The sequence below is a fragment of the Myxine glutinosa genome, chromosome 1 (genome assembly GCF_964187855.1).
Source record: "Myxine glutinosa chromosome 1, kmMyxGlut1.1, whole genome shotgun sequence".
Taxonomy (NCBI): domain Eukaryota; kingdom Metazoa; phylum Chordata; class Myxini; order Myxiniformes; family Myxinidae; genus Myxine; species Myxine glutinosa.
In genome coordinates this window covers 291,921,018-291,939,808 of record NC_136261.1, presented here as the reverse complement: position 1 = coordinate 291,939,808, position 18,791 = coordinate 291,921,018, and the positions used below count along the sequence as shown (strand labels likewise).

The window sequence follows — 18,791 nt, the reverse complement described above, 5'->3', positions numbered from 1 at the left end:
TAGACGGTGTGCCTTGGCCATGGGGTCAAGGTGCATGTCCAAGGCTGTTCAAATGTTTGATGTTTTAAAACCTTTTTTCATCGTAAAAAAGGCAGGCCTTAGCTCTGGCCTCATAAGAGCCCAAAACCAAATTAGCGGCAATTCAAATGAAACGTCTTTGTAATCTACTTACTACTATTTATTATCCCTTCACCCTCCGAATATTCTTCAGCACTTTATAGATTCATTCCACAGGATGCTTCGCTGGAGTCTTGATAGCAACAACTTCATTAAGCTTCAATGCTCGTTCACGTGAAGTCGGTCCTTCACCAAGCAGAACCGACGTCATCAAAACCCACGTGACCATAAGCTGAATACACAAATACAAGGTTATAAGGCCGAATTAACAATGTGGGGTTCAAACCCATTATCGAGGTATCAGTACCTGCACCACTTAGGATTTAAACCAATCATCAAGGTTATTGAGATCATCAGTACCTCCACCACGTGGAGTCCAAACCGATCATCAAGGTCATTGAGGTCATCAGTACCTGCACCACGTGGAGTCCAAACCGATAATCGAGGTCATTGAGGTCATCAGTACCTGCACCACGTGAAGTCCAAACCGATAATCGAGGTCATTAAGGTCATCAGCACCTGCACCACGTGGAGTCCAAACCAATCAGCAAGGTCATTGAGGTCATCAGTACCTGCACCACGTGGAGTCCAAACCGATCATCAAGGTCATTGAGGTCATCAGTACCTGCACCACGTGGAGTCCAAACCGATAATCGAGGTCATTAAGGTCATCAGCACCTGCACCACGTGGAGTCCAAACCAATCAGCAAGGTCATTGAGGTCATCAGTACCTGCACCACGTGGAGTCCAAACCGATCATCAAGGTCATTGAGGTCATCAGTACCTGCACCACGTGGAGTCCAAACCGATAATCGAGGTCATTGAGGTCATCAGCACCTGCACCACGTGAAGTCCAAACCGATAATCGAGGTCATTAAGGTCATCAGTACCTGCACCACGTGGAGTCCAAACCAATCATCGGGGTCATTGAGGTCATCAGTACCTGTACCACATGGGGTCCAAACCGATCATCAAGGTCATTGAGGTCATCAGTACCTGCACCATGTGGGGTCCAAACCGATCATCGAAGTCATTGAGGTCATCAGTACCTGCATCACATGGAATCCAAACCAGTCATTGAGGTCATCAATATCTGCACCACGTGGGGTCCAAACCGATCATTGAGGTCTTAGGTACCCGCACCACGTGGAGTCCAAACCGATCATCGAGGTCATCGAGGTCATCAGTACCTGCACCAAGTGGGGTCCAAACCGATCATCGAGGTCATTGAGGTCATCAGTACCTGCACCACGTGGAGTCAAAACCAATCATCGACGTTCATGACGTCAAAACAATTCCTGCATGGTTCATGTGCAAAAGGAACTTTTTGTGTACGTGACATTACTGCTCATCTATTTATTAAATACGAAATATGGCAGAAATTTTGACTCGTTCCCCGTTTGTTCCATACATACAGTAATACCTGTTCCATTTAGTTCTCATTTCTCCCAAACCCACTTAACCTCGATTCTCTCTCCAATCATGGGACAAAAATTAATTGAGAAAATAAAATTTTTCTCATTTGAACTCCGCCAACATTCCTCACCCCCTCCGTGCCTTGTGCACTTGATATGGTGCAGCTTCGATTCCATGACTGCTCAGAAATCTGCCCCGGAGAAGAAATGGTCACCATCGGGTATGTTTACCCCCAAAAGGAGATTACGAAGCCCCGTCGACCATAACGATACGGGACCACCACTGGCCTCTGTGCGTACGTAATAAATAGACGACTCCCAAGTCCTAACATGCCTGAATATTCACCGTGAGGACAAATAATAATAAATGTGAAACCGATTTTGTTCGATTCCAAAATTTCATGAACACCAAGTTCTGCGTAATCAGCGATTACCGATGCTAACACCAAAATACCTCCGAGTATCGACGATATTCTCGCGATATTTGAAGCACGACGACCGATCTTGGTTGACGTTGGAAAGAAAACGAAGAGCACGTGGTTTATTCGATGCCGCGATCCCGCAGGTGTTTTACATAATTACCTGGATGTATTAAACTCGGCCTCCGTCGAGAGCTTAACCGGTGGATGTCCCACGCCACAGGTAGCGCACTTATCTTTGAGCTGGCCAGGCTGGGTTCCATTCCAAACCCGACGATAAACGGTTCGATTGGTCTTTCGGAGTCGGGACGTTGCATCACGAAGCGTCGCTCAGTCTTCGGATCAGACGTTAAGCCGGATATCCCATCTGCTAACAATACCTGGCGGACGTTTAATAAAGATCCCACGGTCATGTGTGTACCGATGAGAAATAGGTGAGTTGTCGTTTCCCACCAGAAACGAATTACTAATTTCTGCTGAAGTAACTTTTAGTCGAACGCCCTGGCCAGCCGAGTGGTGAAAGCCTTGGGCCAAAAACTTTCACCAGCCGACCTCACAAGAAGGTGGGAATAATTGGGGGTTGTTAAGGTTGTGGCCGTCGTGGTTGGATAAGTAAACACCTGTGTTTTCACGGCAACCGTGTTGATTTAGCGCGTCATTAAACCAAAACTGATACAAAAACGGATCGACGATGTTATTCCAAGCATGAGGCCAACTGCACTCATCACCTCCACCGCGTGACCCTCAGTTTAAAAACGCGCTCGCTAACTACACCGCCAAGGTTATAATACACAACTGAGAAAGATATTACAGACTACCAAACATGAACATCCCCTGTAACACACAAACAGATAAACACACACACACACACACACACACACACACACACACACACACACACACACACACCTACATACACATGCACTTACAGACACATACACACAAATACACCAACACACACACGGATACACACATATACCTACATATACATGCACTCACAGACAGATACACACACATACACCTACATACACACATACATACACCTACAATCCTACATATATACACAGACAGACACACATACACATGCACACAGACAGATATACACACACATACACAGACACCACACATACACACACACACACACACACACACACACACACACACACACACACACACACACACACACACACACACACACACATACACCTACATACACAGACACACACATACAGATAGACACATAAATACACACAGACACACACACAACCTACATAGACATATACTCACAGACACACACAGACAGATACACACACACATACACATACATACACAGACACACACATACACATACACAGACAGATAGACACATACATATACACAAACACACACACACACACACACACACACACACACACACACACACACACACACACACACACATACACCTATAAATACACACACAGACAGATACACACACACACACACACACACACACACACACACACACACACACACACACACACACACACACACACACGTTCCACAAGACCACTATCGCCATCCCCGCCCCTTCATTTGAAGAGCTGGATACGTCGGCCCCACTGACCTGCCCCTGCCATCTCCATGGGACTCCTCCCGTGATTCCCTGATGTTGACCAGGCGTGAGCAGCTCCTTGGTCATTCGATCGGACGCCGGGACACAAGACTCATCATGTCGCGCCGCAGCGTCGCTTTGGCCCTGGCGTTCTGCTCTCTCATCCTTACCTGTGAGTTTAAAAGTTCACCAAACTAAATTTTATAACGTCTTTTTGAATGAAATACACCTTTGTAGTCTGAAATTTTGTAGCAATGGACACATTTAGACGTACAGACTCGAACCCAACAGTTTGTGGCAATACTCTTTTGTATCACGTGGTCTTTTACGTGGAGTCTCGTCGTCTTTTGTTTTTTCACCTGAATTTATTTCAACGCCCCCTGGTACAGGTGGATAGGTGAACTACAGTTAAGCTGGACCTACGTCCAGGTGTACCTACAGAGTTTTGCTTTTTTGAAATCCCATGCATTTCCCGACGGCCCAGACGCAGGATTTGCGGTGCCAGGAAATTGAGACATGATTCCTCACCGGGACATTTCGTCCCGTGACCATCGTCGACCACCCTGCGTCACCTCGTGATCATCATCATGGCATCCGCAAACGGGAAACGTGTTTCACGCTCAGAGCGCACTCACGCACGCACTCAATGCGCATTCGCACTACTCGTGACGTCGGCCCTTTGTCATCTTAATAAGAACCTTTTCAACATTCCGTTCATAAAGTTGTTTATCCTTGTTTCACGGCCCGGCAGACCGACTGTGGTCCTTATAAAGACCTGCTTTCCAATTTGATCTGAGCAAACTATGAAAGTTACCAGGAGCTACTTATTTCATGGATTCGCTGGAGTGGGGGATGGAGAGGGATTAATCGCGAACATTTGAAGAGAGAAACTGGAGGGAAGGGAGGATGATTGGAGAGAGAAATGAGGGAAAGGGAATGTGGGAGGAATGCTGAGAAATGATAAAGGAGGTAGAGAGGAGGTGGGGAGGAAAGTGAAGGAAAACAAATGAAGGGGCATGTGTGCAGCAAGGGGGGGCTTGGAGGGGCAGCATTGAGGAGTTTGTCGAGGCAGTGGGAGGGATCGAAAATTCCACCATTTATTGCATACGTATAAAATAGATATCCCAAAAGAGAATTTGCTCTCTGCAGATCCTCTTCCTCTTCAACGACCTCATTTTTTCCCAAGTTCTTGTGCGGTCGTCTAGGGAAGGCTTTTGGCCCAAGCCTTGTACGAACCGGCTGGCCAAGCCTGACGCTCGGCATTTGCTGTCTGCCAATATGGTTGTGGAAGTCACGTGATTTTGGTTTATTAAAAAATTAAGGTTGCACGTTTAATACTACACTGTTTGGAGACCAACATTGTCATATTAATAAGTGATACTTCGTTATCACATACAATAGATACCTGCAATAACAAAGCGATCGACAAGGGTAAGTCTCCCCAAGTACCCACAATCCAATGATGGCCATATTATTTTGGGTCCATCATATGATCTTGACCTTCAACATCTAGGGATAGAGTGTGGATTAAGAAAATGTGTTTTCATCTCCAATCTATCCATAAAACTCACATCATAAAAATCAGAGGAAAGTTATTCAAGTTATGATCAAAAAGGTGTTTTAGATAATTAGGTCACAATCGGAAAAAAGTAGGTGAAGGACAGGTGCACAACGTTAGTGCAGGTACACAATTATAATGCAAGAAAATCTTGGAAGACGAAGCGGTCTATGAGGTTCCGCATTGGCAAAATTGACCGATGGCGAAACAACAAATTCTTTTTTTTTTCAGACTGCCATTTGACCTTGACCTTTAACCTGTAGGTGTATTATGTAAATTAAGCGTAAATGCGTTTTCCTCCAGGCTATCTAGGGAGGGCAATTTCACTCTGATCGGCCAAATCTTCGTCGAGTTAAGGTGAAAATGTTAAAATGGCTATAATTAGGTAATGGCCTTAAAATTAGGTCAAGGTGAAAAATTATGTCAACCCCGTGTAGTTTATATTCACATTGTTGCTGCAAAATTTCATTCCGCAAGTCCAGCCTGCTTCGAGATACAGCTCGGAAATTTGGGAAATTAGGAGTGCAGGAATAAAAAAAATTTAAAAAAACCTAAATGGTGTTTTAATATTTCTATGGGTCTAAGAAACTCTGGGGTACTATTAAAAATTGGGGGCGCTAATTATAGAAACAAACCCTATCACGGGTATAGTATAAGCCTCGCCATGTCCTGTAGGTGTAAGGGGTGCTTAATAATCGTTCTTCATCAAAGATTGAGAGGAAAAAATAAGTTGGAAATCTTAAAACAGCCTATTTCAATCTACTGCTGACAAAGGCCTCCTACAACACATGTCGAGAGTTTTTGGGATACCTGCCAAGTGCAGGTTGGTGAGAGTGAGCAGCCATGGGAATCGAAGACAAATGAGGCCGTGGAAACAAGAAAATAAATATTTAACCAGTCAACCAGCAACCACCAAAATTTATTTTGGATTATTTATTATAATTTGATACATATTTTGATTATAATCCATAACACTATGAATATATTTTATATTGAATTCAAATCGAAAGATTCCAACAGCTCGTTCGTTCAACATCCTATTGAGCATCGAAACTAATTGCTGATGCCTTCAGTTTTAAATACTGATATTTGCAATAACAACCATCTTCATAAGTGCGGGTGTGTGTGTGTGTGTGTGTGTGTGTGTGTGTGTGTGTGTGTGTGCACGCGCGCGCGCGCACATGTATGTATGGATGTGTATTTTTGAGTGACGGTTGCGCCTGATACAGTTGAGCTTCAGGACCCACAGTCCTATTTTTTGCTTTTTGTTCCATTGGCTGGTTCTGTTGGGGATTGATTCCCATGGTTTCGCTCTTTCTCTCTCTGTCTCTCATATCAAGCCTTCATTTGGCCAGAATGGCGAGTATACCAACAAACCAGTCTGTTTTTTATTTAAATTTTTTGCAGCTCGAGTCTCTACCTCTGCCACCGAAGGTGGATGGAGGTTATGTTTTCATCCCTCTTTGTCTGTGTATGTGTGTCTGCGAGCAGGATGTCTCAAAAGGTTATCAAATAATTCTGACAAAATTTGATTTTGGGGGCACAAATTAATTAGATTTTGGTTAAGATCCAGATCGGGGTGTGGGTGTGGGTACCTCTCGCACCAGCCATGGCACCTCAGCAAAGGACTTCTGCGATTCATTGGGACTGACACAATCTATCAATTTCCCGACCCGAAAGTCAGTCAACGGAGCATGTTCTTTTCGAGACTTGGCGATGACTAACTTCCCTGCAAATGTCTGCTGCACTTCTCCTCCTCCAATCGGTTCATCTGGTCATTTGCTTGTTAAAGTGGACATCTCTCTGGCCATTCTCAGAGAGCCTCCTCAGCCTCAACAAGTTTGGCATTTCACTCAGGCCAACTGACATTTCTACTGCCTCTGACATCAACCAATCCAGGGAATTCCTCCAAAGTAATCCTCTCTCTCTCTCTCTCTCTCTCTCTCTCTCTCTCTCTCTCTCTCTCTCTATCTCTCTATCTCTCTATCTCTCTATCTCTCTATCTCTCTATCTCTCTCTATCTCTCCCTCTCCACCTTGTCATTAAAGAAGAAAACAGACTCCAGGAGCAGCTGGGATTTACTGGGTAAGGTGGGTACAGAGAGAGATGGGTTAGTGATATAATATTTTGAGGCAAATATAGAGTTGAGGCATTCAGCATTTTCACGTGCAGTGTCATCTGTGTAACCGTTTGAGGTAAGGGGGGGGAGATGGAGCAGAAACAAACACCAGAAAACAAACACCAGAAACAAACACACAGCAAAGAGGGAGGAGATTGGCAACACGGCACCCTCATCCTCCAGGTCCAACCTCTGCTGTGGGCTTACCAAACACGGCAGGTTCCTGCGTTGTGGTGCTCCCGGTACCTTTGTAGTACGAATGCAGAAGCACCCCCAGAAGAGTTTGATCCTGTCGGTCGCTACCGGGAAAAACCTTGGGAATACCTGGACAGTGAAGAGTATATGACTCGCTATGGGACCATGCCCATCTTCACAGGCTATCGGCGCAACCATAAAGGCTCCATACCTCCCCAACGCCCCAGGAAGACTTGTATCCGTGGAGCCAAAGTCAGTGGCAATCCGTGTCCTGTCTGCCGTGACCCCAAGATAATGATCCACCCCAGGAATATCAAACTTCTGCAACAGTTTATTTGCTCTCACTCTGCACAGGTGTATGATCCTTCGATAACAGGATTGTGTGCCAAACGACAGAAAGAGCTGTTGAAAGTGATCCAGGAAGCCAAGGACTTTGGACTTCTTACATTCACCGTGCCTTTCATGGAGCACAGTCCTTCAGATCTTCCCTCGGACCACATTGCCACTGGACAGCTGCCGATGCCACCGCGGGAACCTCCCTGGTACCCATGGTATGACCAAATGGAACCTTCGGCGGACGAGTTGGCCAAATACCGCCGAATGTTTCGCAAATATCTGAAGGAATGAACTTTCAAACATTTTCAATCCTTTGGAAGTTATTTCTGAGAAAGTTTTTATTTTTATTGTTATTATGAGTATTGTCATTATTATTGCGAGTATTATGTCCCGATTTACTGTTGATGCAAATACCTGCATTTTGGGGAAAGAAAATAAAGTACTCATGCCGTCTCTCTCTCTCTCTCTCTCTCTCTCTCTCTCTCTCTCTCTCTCTCTCTCTCTCTGTCTGTCTCTCTCTCTCTGTCTCTCTCTCTCTCTCTCTCTCTCTCTCTCTCTCTCTCTCTCTCTCTCTTTCTCTCTCTCTCTCTCTCTCGCACAGATTTATCCCATCTCGGCTTCATTTGTCTTACCCTTCCTCCCGTCCATGGTACCCTGAATCTTGTGGTGAGGCAGTTGCCTTGATACAACTCGCCTTTGCCTCCTGGAAGGCAAATCCAACTGATGGCGAACTCAGTTCCTTTCACAAAGCTCGGAACAAGTGCGTGTCTACCCTCAGGAGAACCATGAAACAATATCTCTCTACACTCAAGACTGGACTCTCAAACATTTCTCTCTCCTCGAAATCTATTTCTGGTGTTTGTTTCTGCTCCATCTCCCCCCCTTACCTCAAACGGTTACACAGATGACACTGCACGTGAAAATGCTGAATGACTCAACTCTATATTTGCCTCAAAATATTATATCACTAACCCATCTCTCTCTGTACCCACCTTACCCAGTAAATCCCAGCTGCCCCTGGAGTCTGTTTTCTTCTTTAATGACAAGGTGGAGAGGTTTCTGTCAAACCTCGACTCTGATTCTGCAACTGGACCAAAAGGCATCAGCCCACAGGTCCTAAAATCATGGTCTGCCACTCGATCTCACCCTCTCTCTCTGTTCTATTCATCTCCTTTGTTCAAGGTCATCTACCATCTGCTTGGAAATCAGCTAACATTACGGCTTTACACAAAAAAGTGCAAAAACAGATCCTTGCAACAACAGACCAATCAGCCTGCTCCTAATCATCAGCAAGGTCATGGAATCCATCATCGCTTCTGATATTAAATCCTTCCTCTTCTCCAATGGCTTGAACTCAGATCATCAATTTGGATTCAGACCAGGTCACTCTACTCTGGACATGCTGCTTCTGCTGTCTCAACAATGGATGGAGGTCCTCAATGCCAAACAGGAAATCAGAGCTGTCTCCCTCGACATATCACATGCCTTCGATACGGTCTGGCACCCTGCCCTGCTCACCAAACTCTCCTCTTATGGTATCCATGTTAACCTCCACACCACACATGGCTTGCCGACTGCCTCTCTAGTCGTAGTCAATGTGTGGCCCTGAATGGAATTCTCTCATCTCCTCTTCCTGTTCAGGCTGGAGTTCATCAAGGCAGTGTTCTGGGCCCTGTGCTTTTTCTAATCTTCATTAATGATCTCTCGGACTCTCTGGAAAATCCTCTCTATCTCTTTGCTGATGACTCCACTCTCTGTCACTCCATATCTCATCCATCAGATCGGCAGGCTGCAGCCTCTTCACTCTCTGCAGACCTGGACAATATCACAAACTGGTCAAACAAGTGGAACATGTCTTTCAATCCTGACAAATCTCATACTCTCACTTTGTCTCTCCGTAAAGACCGCCTGAACAACCCTCCCGTCTACTTTCTCAACAATCCTCTCGAAGAAGTTCTATCACACAAGCTTTTGGGTCTCACTAGCTATCTGCCATGATCTTTCCGAGGAAAACCATGTTTCCAAGCTGGCATCCAAAGCCAGATGCTGACTGGGCATCCTCCGTCATGCGAAGTCCTTTCTAGGCATTTCTGACCTCCTCACCACATACAAAGCTTTCATCCACAGGAATGGCAAACTGCTCTGCCCTCTGGGCTGGTGCTCCAACCTCACACATAGCTCAGCTTCAGGCTGTTGAAACCAAAGCTTTCAGAATCATTTGAATCTCCCGTGATGAAGCTGATTCTGAGGGCCTTTCTCTCTCTCACCGAAGGGAGGTTGGTGGGCTTTCTGTCTTCTTCCGACTCCTCTCCGGCGTTGCTCCCCCTGCTCTTTCTGTGCTCTGTCCCCCAAATATTCCTGCAGGGCACACAAGATCTGCAAGAAACCCTCTTATTGTGAAACTGCCAAAATCAAGACTCTCTGCTCCCCTTCACTCCTTCATTCCTCTTTTCTCCTGCCTCTGCAACAAACTCCCTCACTCTCTTCAATCCCAGTCCTCCCTCCAGGTCTTTAAAACAGCTGTCCACCCCCATCTCTTATCTTCCTACATCCAAAACCTTTATCTTTTCTACCCCCGTTAAAACACCTAAAATCCACTGCTTTCAGTCTCCAACTTATTTCCTGAAATTCCTAGTAGTGCTCACTTGCTTTGTACAGTGTACCCCTCCCTCCTCCCCCAGCCCTCCCCCTTCCACAGATCTACTGACGTCCCTGTTCTCTACTGTTGTTTTGCTTGTGTTATTTCCTTTCTCTCACCCTCTTGTCTCCAGCTCCCTTTATTTATTGTATGTTTTTTGGGTCTGTGCATGTTTTTTTCTGTAATGTGTTAACTCTTCCACGAGCCTTGACTGTTTACAAAAATCTGGATACTAGGAGTTTTTAAGTGATTCTTCACAATTGAGAGATATGGTCAAAAACGATAAATAGCATGATATTTCAAAAGGTTATGGATGGATTCGGACTAAACTTGGTGGACAGCTCTGGTGTGTTAAAAGGACCAATTGATGTGAATTTGGTGAAATTCCGGATCCGGATCCGAGAATTTAATAAATTTATAAAGATGTCCTACACCATTGAGAGAATCCGGGTGTTGGCTTAACGGATAAGATGGCTGACGTAAGATCTTATGTTCTTGAATTTGAAGTCCTGTAGTGCCGTTAAATAACACCAGGGGGGGTTGACTCAGCCTATCATCTTTCCGAGTTTAGCAAAATGAGTACCAGCTTATTGGAAACAGGTGGCACTGTATCAGTGGCACAGCTGCACTCCCAACAATGATGCAAGCAGCAGCTACAAGCTGCATTCAAAATAATAAATAAAAGCATTGATGAAAGAGGCCAAAAACTATATATAGCATGATACACTACATGACCAAAAGTATGCGGACACCCCTTCTAATTTGTGGATTCGGCTGTTTCAGCCACACCCATTGCTGACAGGTACATATAATCAAGCACACAGCCATGCAATCTAAATAGACAAACATTGGCAGTAGAATGGGCCGTACTGAAGAGCTCAGTGACCTTCAACATGGCAGTGACTTTCAAAGGGTGCCACCTTTCCAACAACTCAGTTCGTCAAATTTCTGCCATGCTAGAACTGCCCTGGTCAACTGTAAGTGCTGTTATTGTGAAGTGGAAACGTCGAGAAGCAACAACAGCTCAGCTACAAAGTGTTAGGCCACACAAGCTCACAGAACAGGACCGCCAAGTGCTGAAGCGCGTAAAAATTGTTTGTCCTCGGTTGCAACCCTCACTACCGAGTTCAAAACTGCATCTGGAAGCAACGTCAGAACAACAACTGTTCGTCGGGAGCTTCATGAAATGGGTTTCCATGGACGAGCAGCCACACACAAGCCTAAGAATACCATGCGCAATGCGAAATGTCAGCTGGAGTGGTGTAAAGCTCGCCACCATTGGAATCTGGAACAGTGGAAACACGTTCTCTGGAGTGATGAATTACGCTTCACCATCTGGCAGTCCGACAGGACGAATCTGGGTTTGGCAGATGCCAGGAGAACGCTACCTGCCCGAATGCATAGTGCTGACAGTAAAGTTTTGTGGAGGAGGAATAATGGTCTGGAGCTGATTTTCATGGTTGGGGCTAAGCCCCTTAGTTCCAGTGAAGGGAAATCTTAATGCTACAGCATACAATGACTTTCTCGGTGAGTATGTGCTTCCAATGTTGTGGCAACAGTTTGGGGGAATGCCCTTTCCTGTTTCAGCATGACAATGCCCCCATGCACAAAGTGAGGTCCATACAGAAATGGTTTGTCGAAATCGATGTGGAAGAACTTGACTGGCCTGCACGGAACCCTGATTTCAACCCCATCAAACACCTTTGGGATGAATTGGAATGCCAACTGCGAGCCAGGCCTAATCACCCAACATCAGTGCCCAACCTCGCTAATGCTCTTATGGCTGAACGGAAGCAAATCCCTGCAGCAATGTTCCAACATCTAGTGGAAAGCCCTCCCAGAAGAGTGGAGGCTGTTATAGCAGCAATGGGGGGGACCAACTCCATATTAATGCCCATGATTTTGGAATGAGATGTTTGATGTTCGGGTGTCCGCATTATTTTGGTCATGTAGTGTATTTCAATAAGTGGTGAACAGTTGTGGCAACACCTGGTGGATGGTTTGAGTAGGTGATGAGAACAAGCTAATTTGGTTTTGGTTCATGTCCAGATGCAGATCCAGCATATTAATGGGATCCAAAAAACGTAAACTTCAGCCTGGCGGTGGTATACATTCTACCGAGTGCCACTCTGCTAGGTTAGATGTTGCTGCAAATGTTCATATCAACTAATTAATATATTGTCCAATAGATTGGCCAATCAAAATCAACCAAAGCAGGACCATATAATTGTTTGATTTCGTGCAGCACTGCCAGGGATTGATCATAAAAAGTAACTTTTTACCGGTTTTCTAAATAAAAAGTTGTTTTGTTCAGCAAGAGAAAGGAGACCAGACACTGTGATATAATGGTTTGAGCATCCTCTCTTAGTCTGGTACGTCGGCGGTTAGAACTCCGGCCTCGTCATATCAAAGACTTTTAGAATTGTACGTGTTGCTTCTTTACTTGACACTACAACAACAACAACAACAACAACAACATGCATTTTAAGGCCATTTTCCCTGCTAGAGCGGGGGTTAGCCTTGTGGTCCCCATGACAATCTTCTCCATTTTGCCCTATTTTCTGCATCTCTCCTTGTTAACCCCCTTGCCCGCATTTCTTCTTCCACCACCTTTAGCCAAGTCTTTCTCGGTCTTCCCCATCCTCTACTTCCTTCAACATTCATATCTCGCTTGACACTCAACATTTAAAAATTCTAGAGCAACGATAAGTAGCCATAGGTTGGCATCCATTGCGTGGGTTTGATGGGCCTAATGACCTCCTCCTGCATTGAAATTCCTTGTAAGATAACTCATGTTAATACTCATCTTCACTTCAAACTGACCATTTGGTAGTTATACTGATATTGTTATTTTGAAAAGCCACATTTTGCGGTTATTTTGTGATTTATATTTTAATTTATGAAAATTGACATTATTTTAAGGGTCCGTTATAATAATAATAATAATAATAATAATAATTGTTATTATTATTATAGGCTCATTCTTTATAGTTCCAGGGCGTATCGCAAGTATTTGAGAAACGGTTCGTGGCGATAATCAATCGTGCATGGGTCACCACCCCCACACAGTATAGTCGAGTGAAGGTGGAAGGAATGCGTAATTGGTTTAGGGTGCCGGCAATGACTCGCTTCTGCTTTAACATCTTTAACATCCACCAACAACCAGTGCTGGCACATGGATCCTCAGGATTAATTTCTTTCCGATGACTCGTCCTGCCTGCGAAACACCAGGATGTTAACATCTGCTGCGAGATTCAAATATCTCCAAGCTATCCTGCCAACCCTTGTTTGAAGGTCCAATATCTTTCATGTCGCTCGTTTGTTTTTATCTCATCAAGGTGAAATCAAGTGTCGAGATGTATAAAGCAAACGGAGCTTTGGTTGCTCAACATCTAAAATTAGCCAGAACTTTTTTTTTTTAGGAAGATTACAAATATTAAGGCAGTTTGATAATATCCCCATGGGCACGCAGAAAGGCTTCTTTAAATAATGTTTTTTTCAAAATGTGAGTTTTCTAATCACTTCTGCTGTTAAGGTGAGCGCACTCAGGTGTAATTTCCCATAAATTGTACGCAGACCAGTAAATGCCTCCTGTCCAGCATGGAGAAGTTCAAAATCACTGCCACCCTAAGAATCCTGGCCTTTGGGCACGTCTAATGATAATGAAGAATGAGAGAGGAATGCACAGCGCACAATTTACTGCAGCTTGAAAAAAAATTCTTTTGAGCTTATCTTCACTGTTGATTTCCTAAAGAATGGAAAGGTTTCGGTAGACATTCATCAAACTTCCCTGCCCGGCATGCTCTGCATCAGAACAACGAAAAACAAAGGCATTAGCCTTCAAGGGAAGGAGAGGGTGGGGAGAGGTTTCGAGGAGGGGTACCTGAGGGTCAAAGAAGGGGTATGCATTTTCCATGACATCTTACAGGGCGTTGTGAACACAAACTACTTTCCTCCTTGACATCCTGTTCACTTCACTCTGCCTGTATTATGGAAAATGGTCTTTATGCAGGGCGTTCCTTGTTAGGAGGTCGTGGTATATAATTAATGATGCAAAAGCAGTTCCGAAAAACATTGCTGGATCTATTAATGCTTGTTTCACTCAGAAGTTAAAAAAAAAATGCGAATCAACATTTAAAAAATTTATTTAGGAAAGACATCTGACATAGTGCTGGCCTAAATGTAGTCTGTGACCATCACGTACACAAATCTTTTTACAAGTACCACTCTTGTTTTTTTTTTTGAAAATATCATAGACTATATAAATACTGTAAAAAATGTATTGCAAGTTTTTTTTAATGTGCGTGGAGTATAAACTAGAACGGCACTCGGTAGAGCGCATACCTCCGCCAGGCTGAACAGTTTATGTTTTGTATCCCACTTATACTTATAGGTCAGATCTGGATTCGGACCTGAACCAAAACCTAATCAGCTCATTTTTGTCAACTAACCAACTCGTCCCCCAAGTTTAGTCATAACTCGTCCACAACCTTTTTGTGATGTGATATATCATGTTATACATCGCTTTTCGCCCGATCTCTCAATTGTGAAGAATCACTTGAAAATTTTAAAATAATTCTCGTATCTGTATCCATTTTCAGATCTTCACCAAAATTGAATCGAGTCGTCCTTGTCAAACCCCCAACCAGTCCACGAAGTTTCGTCCAAATCCGTCCACAACCTTTTGAGATATCCTGCTATATGTCGGTTTTAACCCGATCACTCAATGGTGAAGAACCACTTAAAAAATTCACTGATCCGGATCCGGATTCGAATCCTCACCAAAATTGAATCAATTCTTCCTTGTCCCATACTCAACCTCTCCACCAAGTTTCGTCTGAGCCCGTCCACAACGTTTTGAGATATCTTGTTCACAGACCAACGATGAAAGACAGACAGGGGTGAAAACATAACCTCCATCCACCTTCGGTGGCGGAGGTAAAAATTACACACCAGATCTTTATGATCTACGTCATTTTCACTCCAGATCTTAGAATGTTGTTTAAAGTGACATCTCTTTAGTTTGCTTTCTTTGGTTATCTACATCAAAACTTCCCATCTATATGCCTGGGAATATATATTACAGATACTTGTTCTGATCTGCCATTTAGGTAGAGTCCACAATCTGTCACAAATTACACATAAGCTGATCATGTTTCCAAAGCACGAGACCAAAATTAATTTATTTTCATTTTCCAATTATTTTTAGATTTTGCGCTCTATCTAATTTGCTACTCTCTCATACTTATATAAGTTCTATATAAACGAATCGAGAATAAAACTGTTGGCAATCATTTTATTGTTAGTTTTTCAAAGTGTCATCATCATCTTCATCTGATTCATCATCATCTGGCCAAACAGTTCTTCCTGGGTATCGTCGTTGTTCTCAAAAACTTCACGAAAGCACATCTTCCTGCAGGTTAAGTTGTTCTTTTTACATTTGCCGGGGAGTGTACCAAGAATATACGAAGAATTTTGATGAAAACGACGTCATCAAGATCTGGTCTGTGTATGATACCCCCTAGCATCTAAAACATTGGAGTACATTTTTATTTTGATCCTTAGGTATCATACTTTAAAAAACAAAACAAGATGGTGCTTGTACTTTATCACGATTTGCACATGTATTTGTATTTCCACCCAGACTAACAGCGAATTCAAAAGGTTTTCTTCTCCAACAATGAGGGAAGATCCTGTGCATGTGAAACTCAGCAAAGATGTTGGTACATTTATCAGCCTCGGTGGTGTAATGGTTAGAGTGTCCGCTTTGAGTCTGGAAGATTCTGGAAGAGCCTGGAAGAGTCTGGAAGATTGGCCGTTATAACCCCAGCCAGGTCATAGCAAAGACTATAAAAACTTGTTGTGTTGCTTCCTTGCTTGATAAAGCGACAGTTGTTGATCTGTCATTCAGCATTTGAAAAGGATAGAGCACGGACAAAAGAGCCATATATTGGCAACCACAGTGATGAGCCTAACGCCTCCTCCTCCATTGAAGCTCCGTGTAAGAGAACTCGTATTGCATTATTTCAACATACGAGTTTCGCAGCGATGGATGGGTTTAATGATGCCATTGGAATAGAAGTCATGTTTTCAGCTCTGAAAATCTTTCAAAAGGGGAAAACCTTTTGATCACCCTCACACAGCTCGTGATCACAGGCCGACCGACAACGCCTCTTTGAAACGCAGTTTAACCATACTCCGAAATGCAATGCGGCATGAAGGAATTTAGGTCTTGCAGTAATGCGTTTGAAACTTTGATAGCGCTTGCAAACATGCCAAGAAAGAGCTCATCGACACATATAAGAGCAAAGAAATGCATGTTGATGCCCAGTCGAGAATTTCTGTGCTCCCAGTTTTGCTTCGCTGGTTCCCACACCTGAGACAACAACAGAAATGAGCAATTTTCTATATAAAAAAGTACATTACTATCAGGTACAAAAATGGGAAAGTATCCACACCTGTATGTATTGCAACATCAGGCGTATGCTAATTTTTTCAAAGCAGTTATTGGCCAAATTTGTCTTAACTGGTGGCAGATTTTACAATTTTCTTGTCAACATAACACACAGTAAGGCATGTGGAGTGTAAGACTGCTAAACATGCTGGGGTCATACCATGTACAAATCACCTTGAAGATAAGTTGGTTGATCTGTCATGGACAAAATAGAAGGCCTCGTCGATTACAGGACAAAGGGCACGCTCAACTGAAATTTGGCACAAGGATAAAGACTCAAGTCCAAAGTGGAATGCTTCCTGAGAACTCCTGGTTAAGGCAGTTTTATTCATGAAATCTCAGGCTTCAGCCCTCGTCTTCATACTTGTCCTTTGCCTTATATGTTCTACAAATGAGATACTCATGGTAGTTCAATAAACACCGACATTAAAAAAACTAGAGCAATGTGACTGCCACAAATATGCCTCCTCGTAGTCCCCGCCCGTGACAATGGATATATGCCCTCATTTACTGGCCTAAAAATAAACAAGTTTGTTTTAAATACCTTCAGCTGTTTTGAAGTATCACATTTTTACCACGGGAAAGGTTTCACATTGATTGGTGAAGCATTTTTGGAGAATGATTTTTTTTAAATATTGGCTTTTAAGCTAATATGTCTGCCAAACCTTGTGACACACAACATCAAAAATGTACACTCTTTATATGTATGCGTAGGGGATCAAGTTTGTGAAATTTTGTGTTGATCGGGTAAGGTTCGTTTTTCTATCCAAGATGGCTGCCAAACCATGTGACCTACGACATCATCATTTTCAAACTACATTCATGAATGGTGTTAGGTGATATTTGTAAAATTTCGCATCGATGGGGTTAGCGGTTTCAGAGATATACTTGTTGAATATTTTCCTTCAATCCAATATGGCTGCCAAACCATGTGACCTCTGATGTCATAAATTTAATATTTCAATGCAAATGGATCAGAAATCATGTGCATGCAATTTCAGATTTTTAGGGTAAGGCATTCGATGAAAACATTTATGGTTGGTATAGCACTTCACTGATGATGTCACCATTATCATGCTTTTGTTTCCCATTGGGAGTACTTAACAATGTGCCAAGTTTCAAACTTTTCCAATAAGCGGTTTCTGTGAAATACGTTTTAAATTATTTGAGTTTAATCAAAGATGACTTCCATACCACGTGACCTATGACATCACAATTATCATTAAAACATTCTACATGGGTGTCGATCCTTCCCTCAAAGTTTCGTCTCAATCGGACATGTGGTTGCTGAGAAGAATGAATTTAGCCCGTACGAACGGACGGACAACCCGAAAACATAATGCCTTCGGCCACCTTCGGGGGCGAGGCATAAAAATGAAATTCTAGCCCAAATTTGGTAGAGACCATTGAAACAGGATAGTTCTGTCTTTGAAATGTAAACTTCAAACTATTTGGCCTTTGTTACATCTGGATTTCTTTCTATCGTTTCATATATCATGGAATTCCGTTTGTTCACAAGGCAACTCAAGCATGCCATCCTTTAAAATGATAGTGTACTCAGCAGTACTATGGCCTGTCTTTTAGTGTACTATGGTAGTGTACTATGTAATGATGGTGTACTATGGCCTGACATTTATGCTTGAAATTAAATATTTGATAACTCAAGATGATTTGCTTCTGCATTCTGTGATGCTTGTAGAATATAGGTAAGATCTACTGAATGCCTTACATTGCTGGAATAGCCAAGCACATGATGACATCCTATTCAAATACACTATGTTTTGTTGCCAAAAAAACCTAATGAATTCCTACAGTCAGGTATCGGCCTAACGGAATAGAGGAATGTTCGAGATGGTAAGTGACTCAAAAGTGTCAATTAAATCACTGAAAGAGACAAACAAACTACTCTTGAAAGGTTGAGAGTGGGATATCGATCTCCATTGGGC

The 18,791-nt window shown here is 43.3% G+C and overlaps 1 protein-coding gene and 1 pseudogene across 1 annotated transcript in view; both read left to right on the top strand.

The window, feature by feature from the left end:
• The first annotated feature begins 3,575 nt into the window (after positions 1-3,575).
• Positions 3,576-18,791, top strand: part of LOC137412612 (uncharacterized) — an 89,156-nt gene continuing 73,940 nt past the window's right edge. The window contains exon 1 of the mRNA XM_078767506.1: positions 3,576-3,717. Coding sequence (XP_078623632.1) covers positions 3,600-3,717 — 118 coding nt within the window. The 5' untranslated portion in view covers positions 3,576-3,599. The remainder of the gene's footprint in view (positions 3,718-18,791) is intronic.
• On the top strand, positions 7,313-8,208 carry LOC137415605 (small ribosomal subunit protein mS40 pseudogene; annotated as a pseudogene).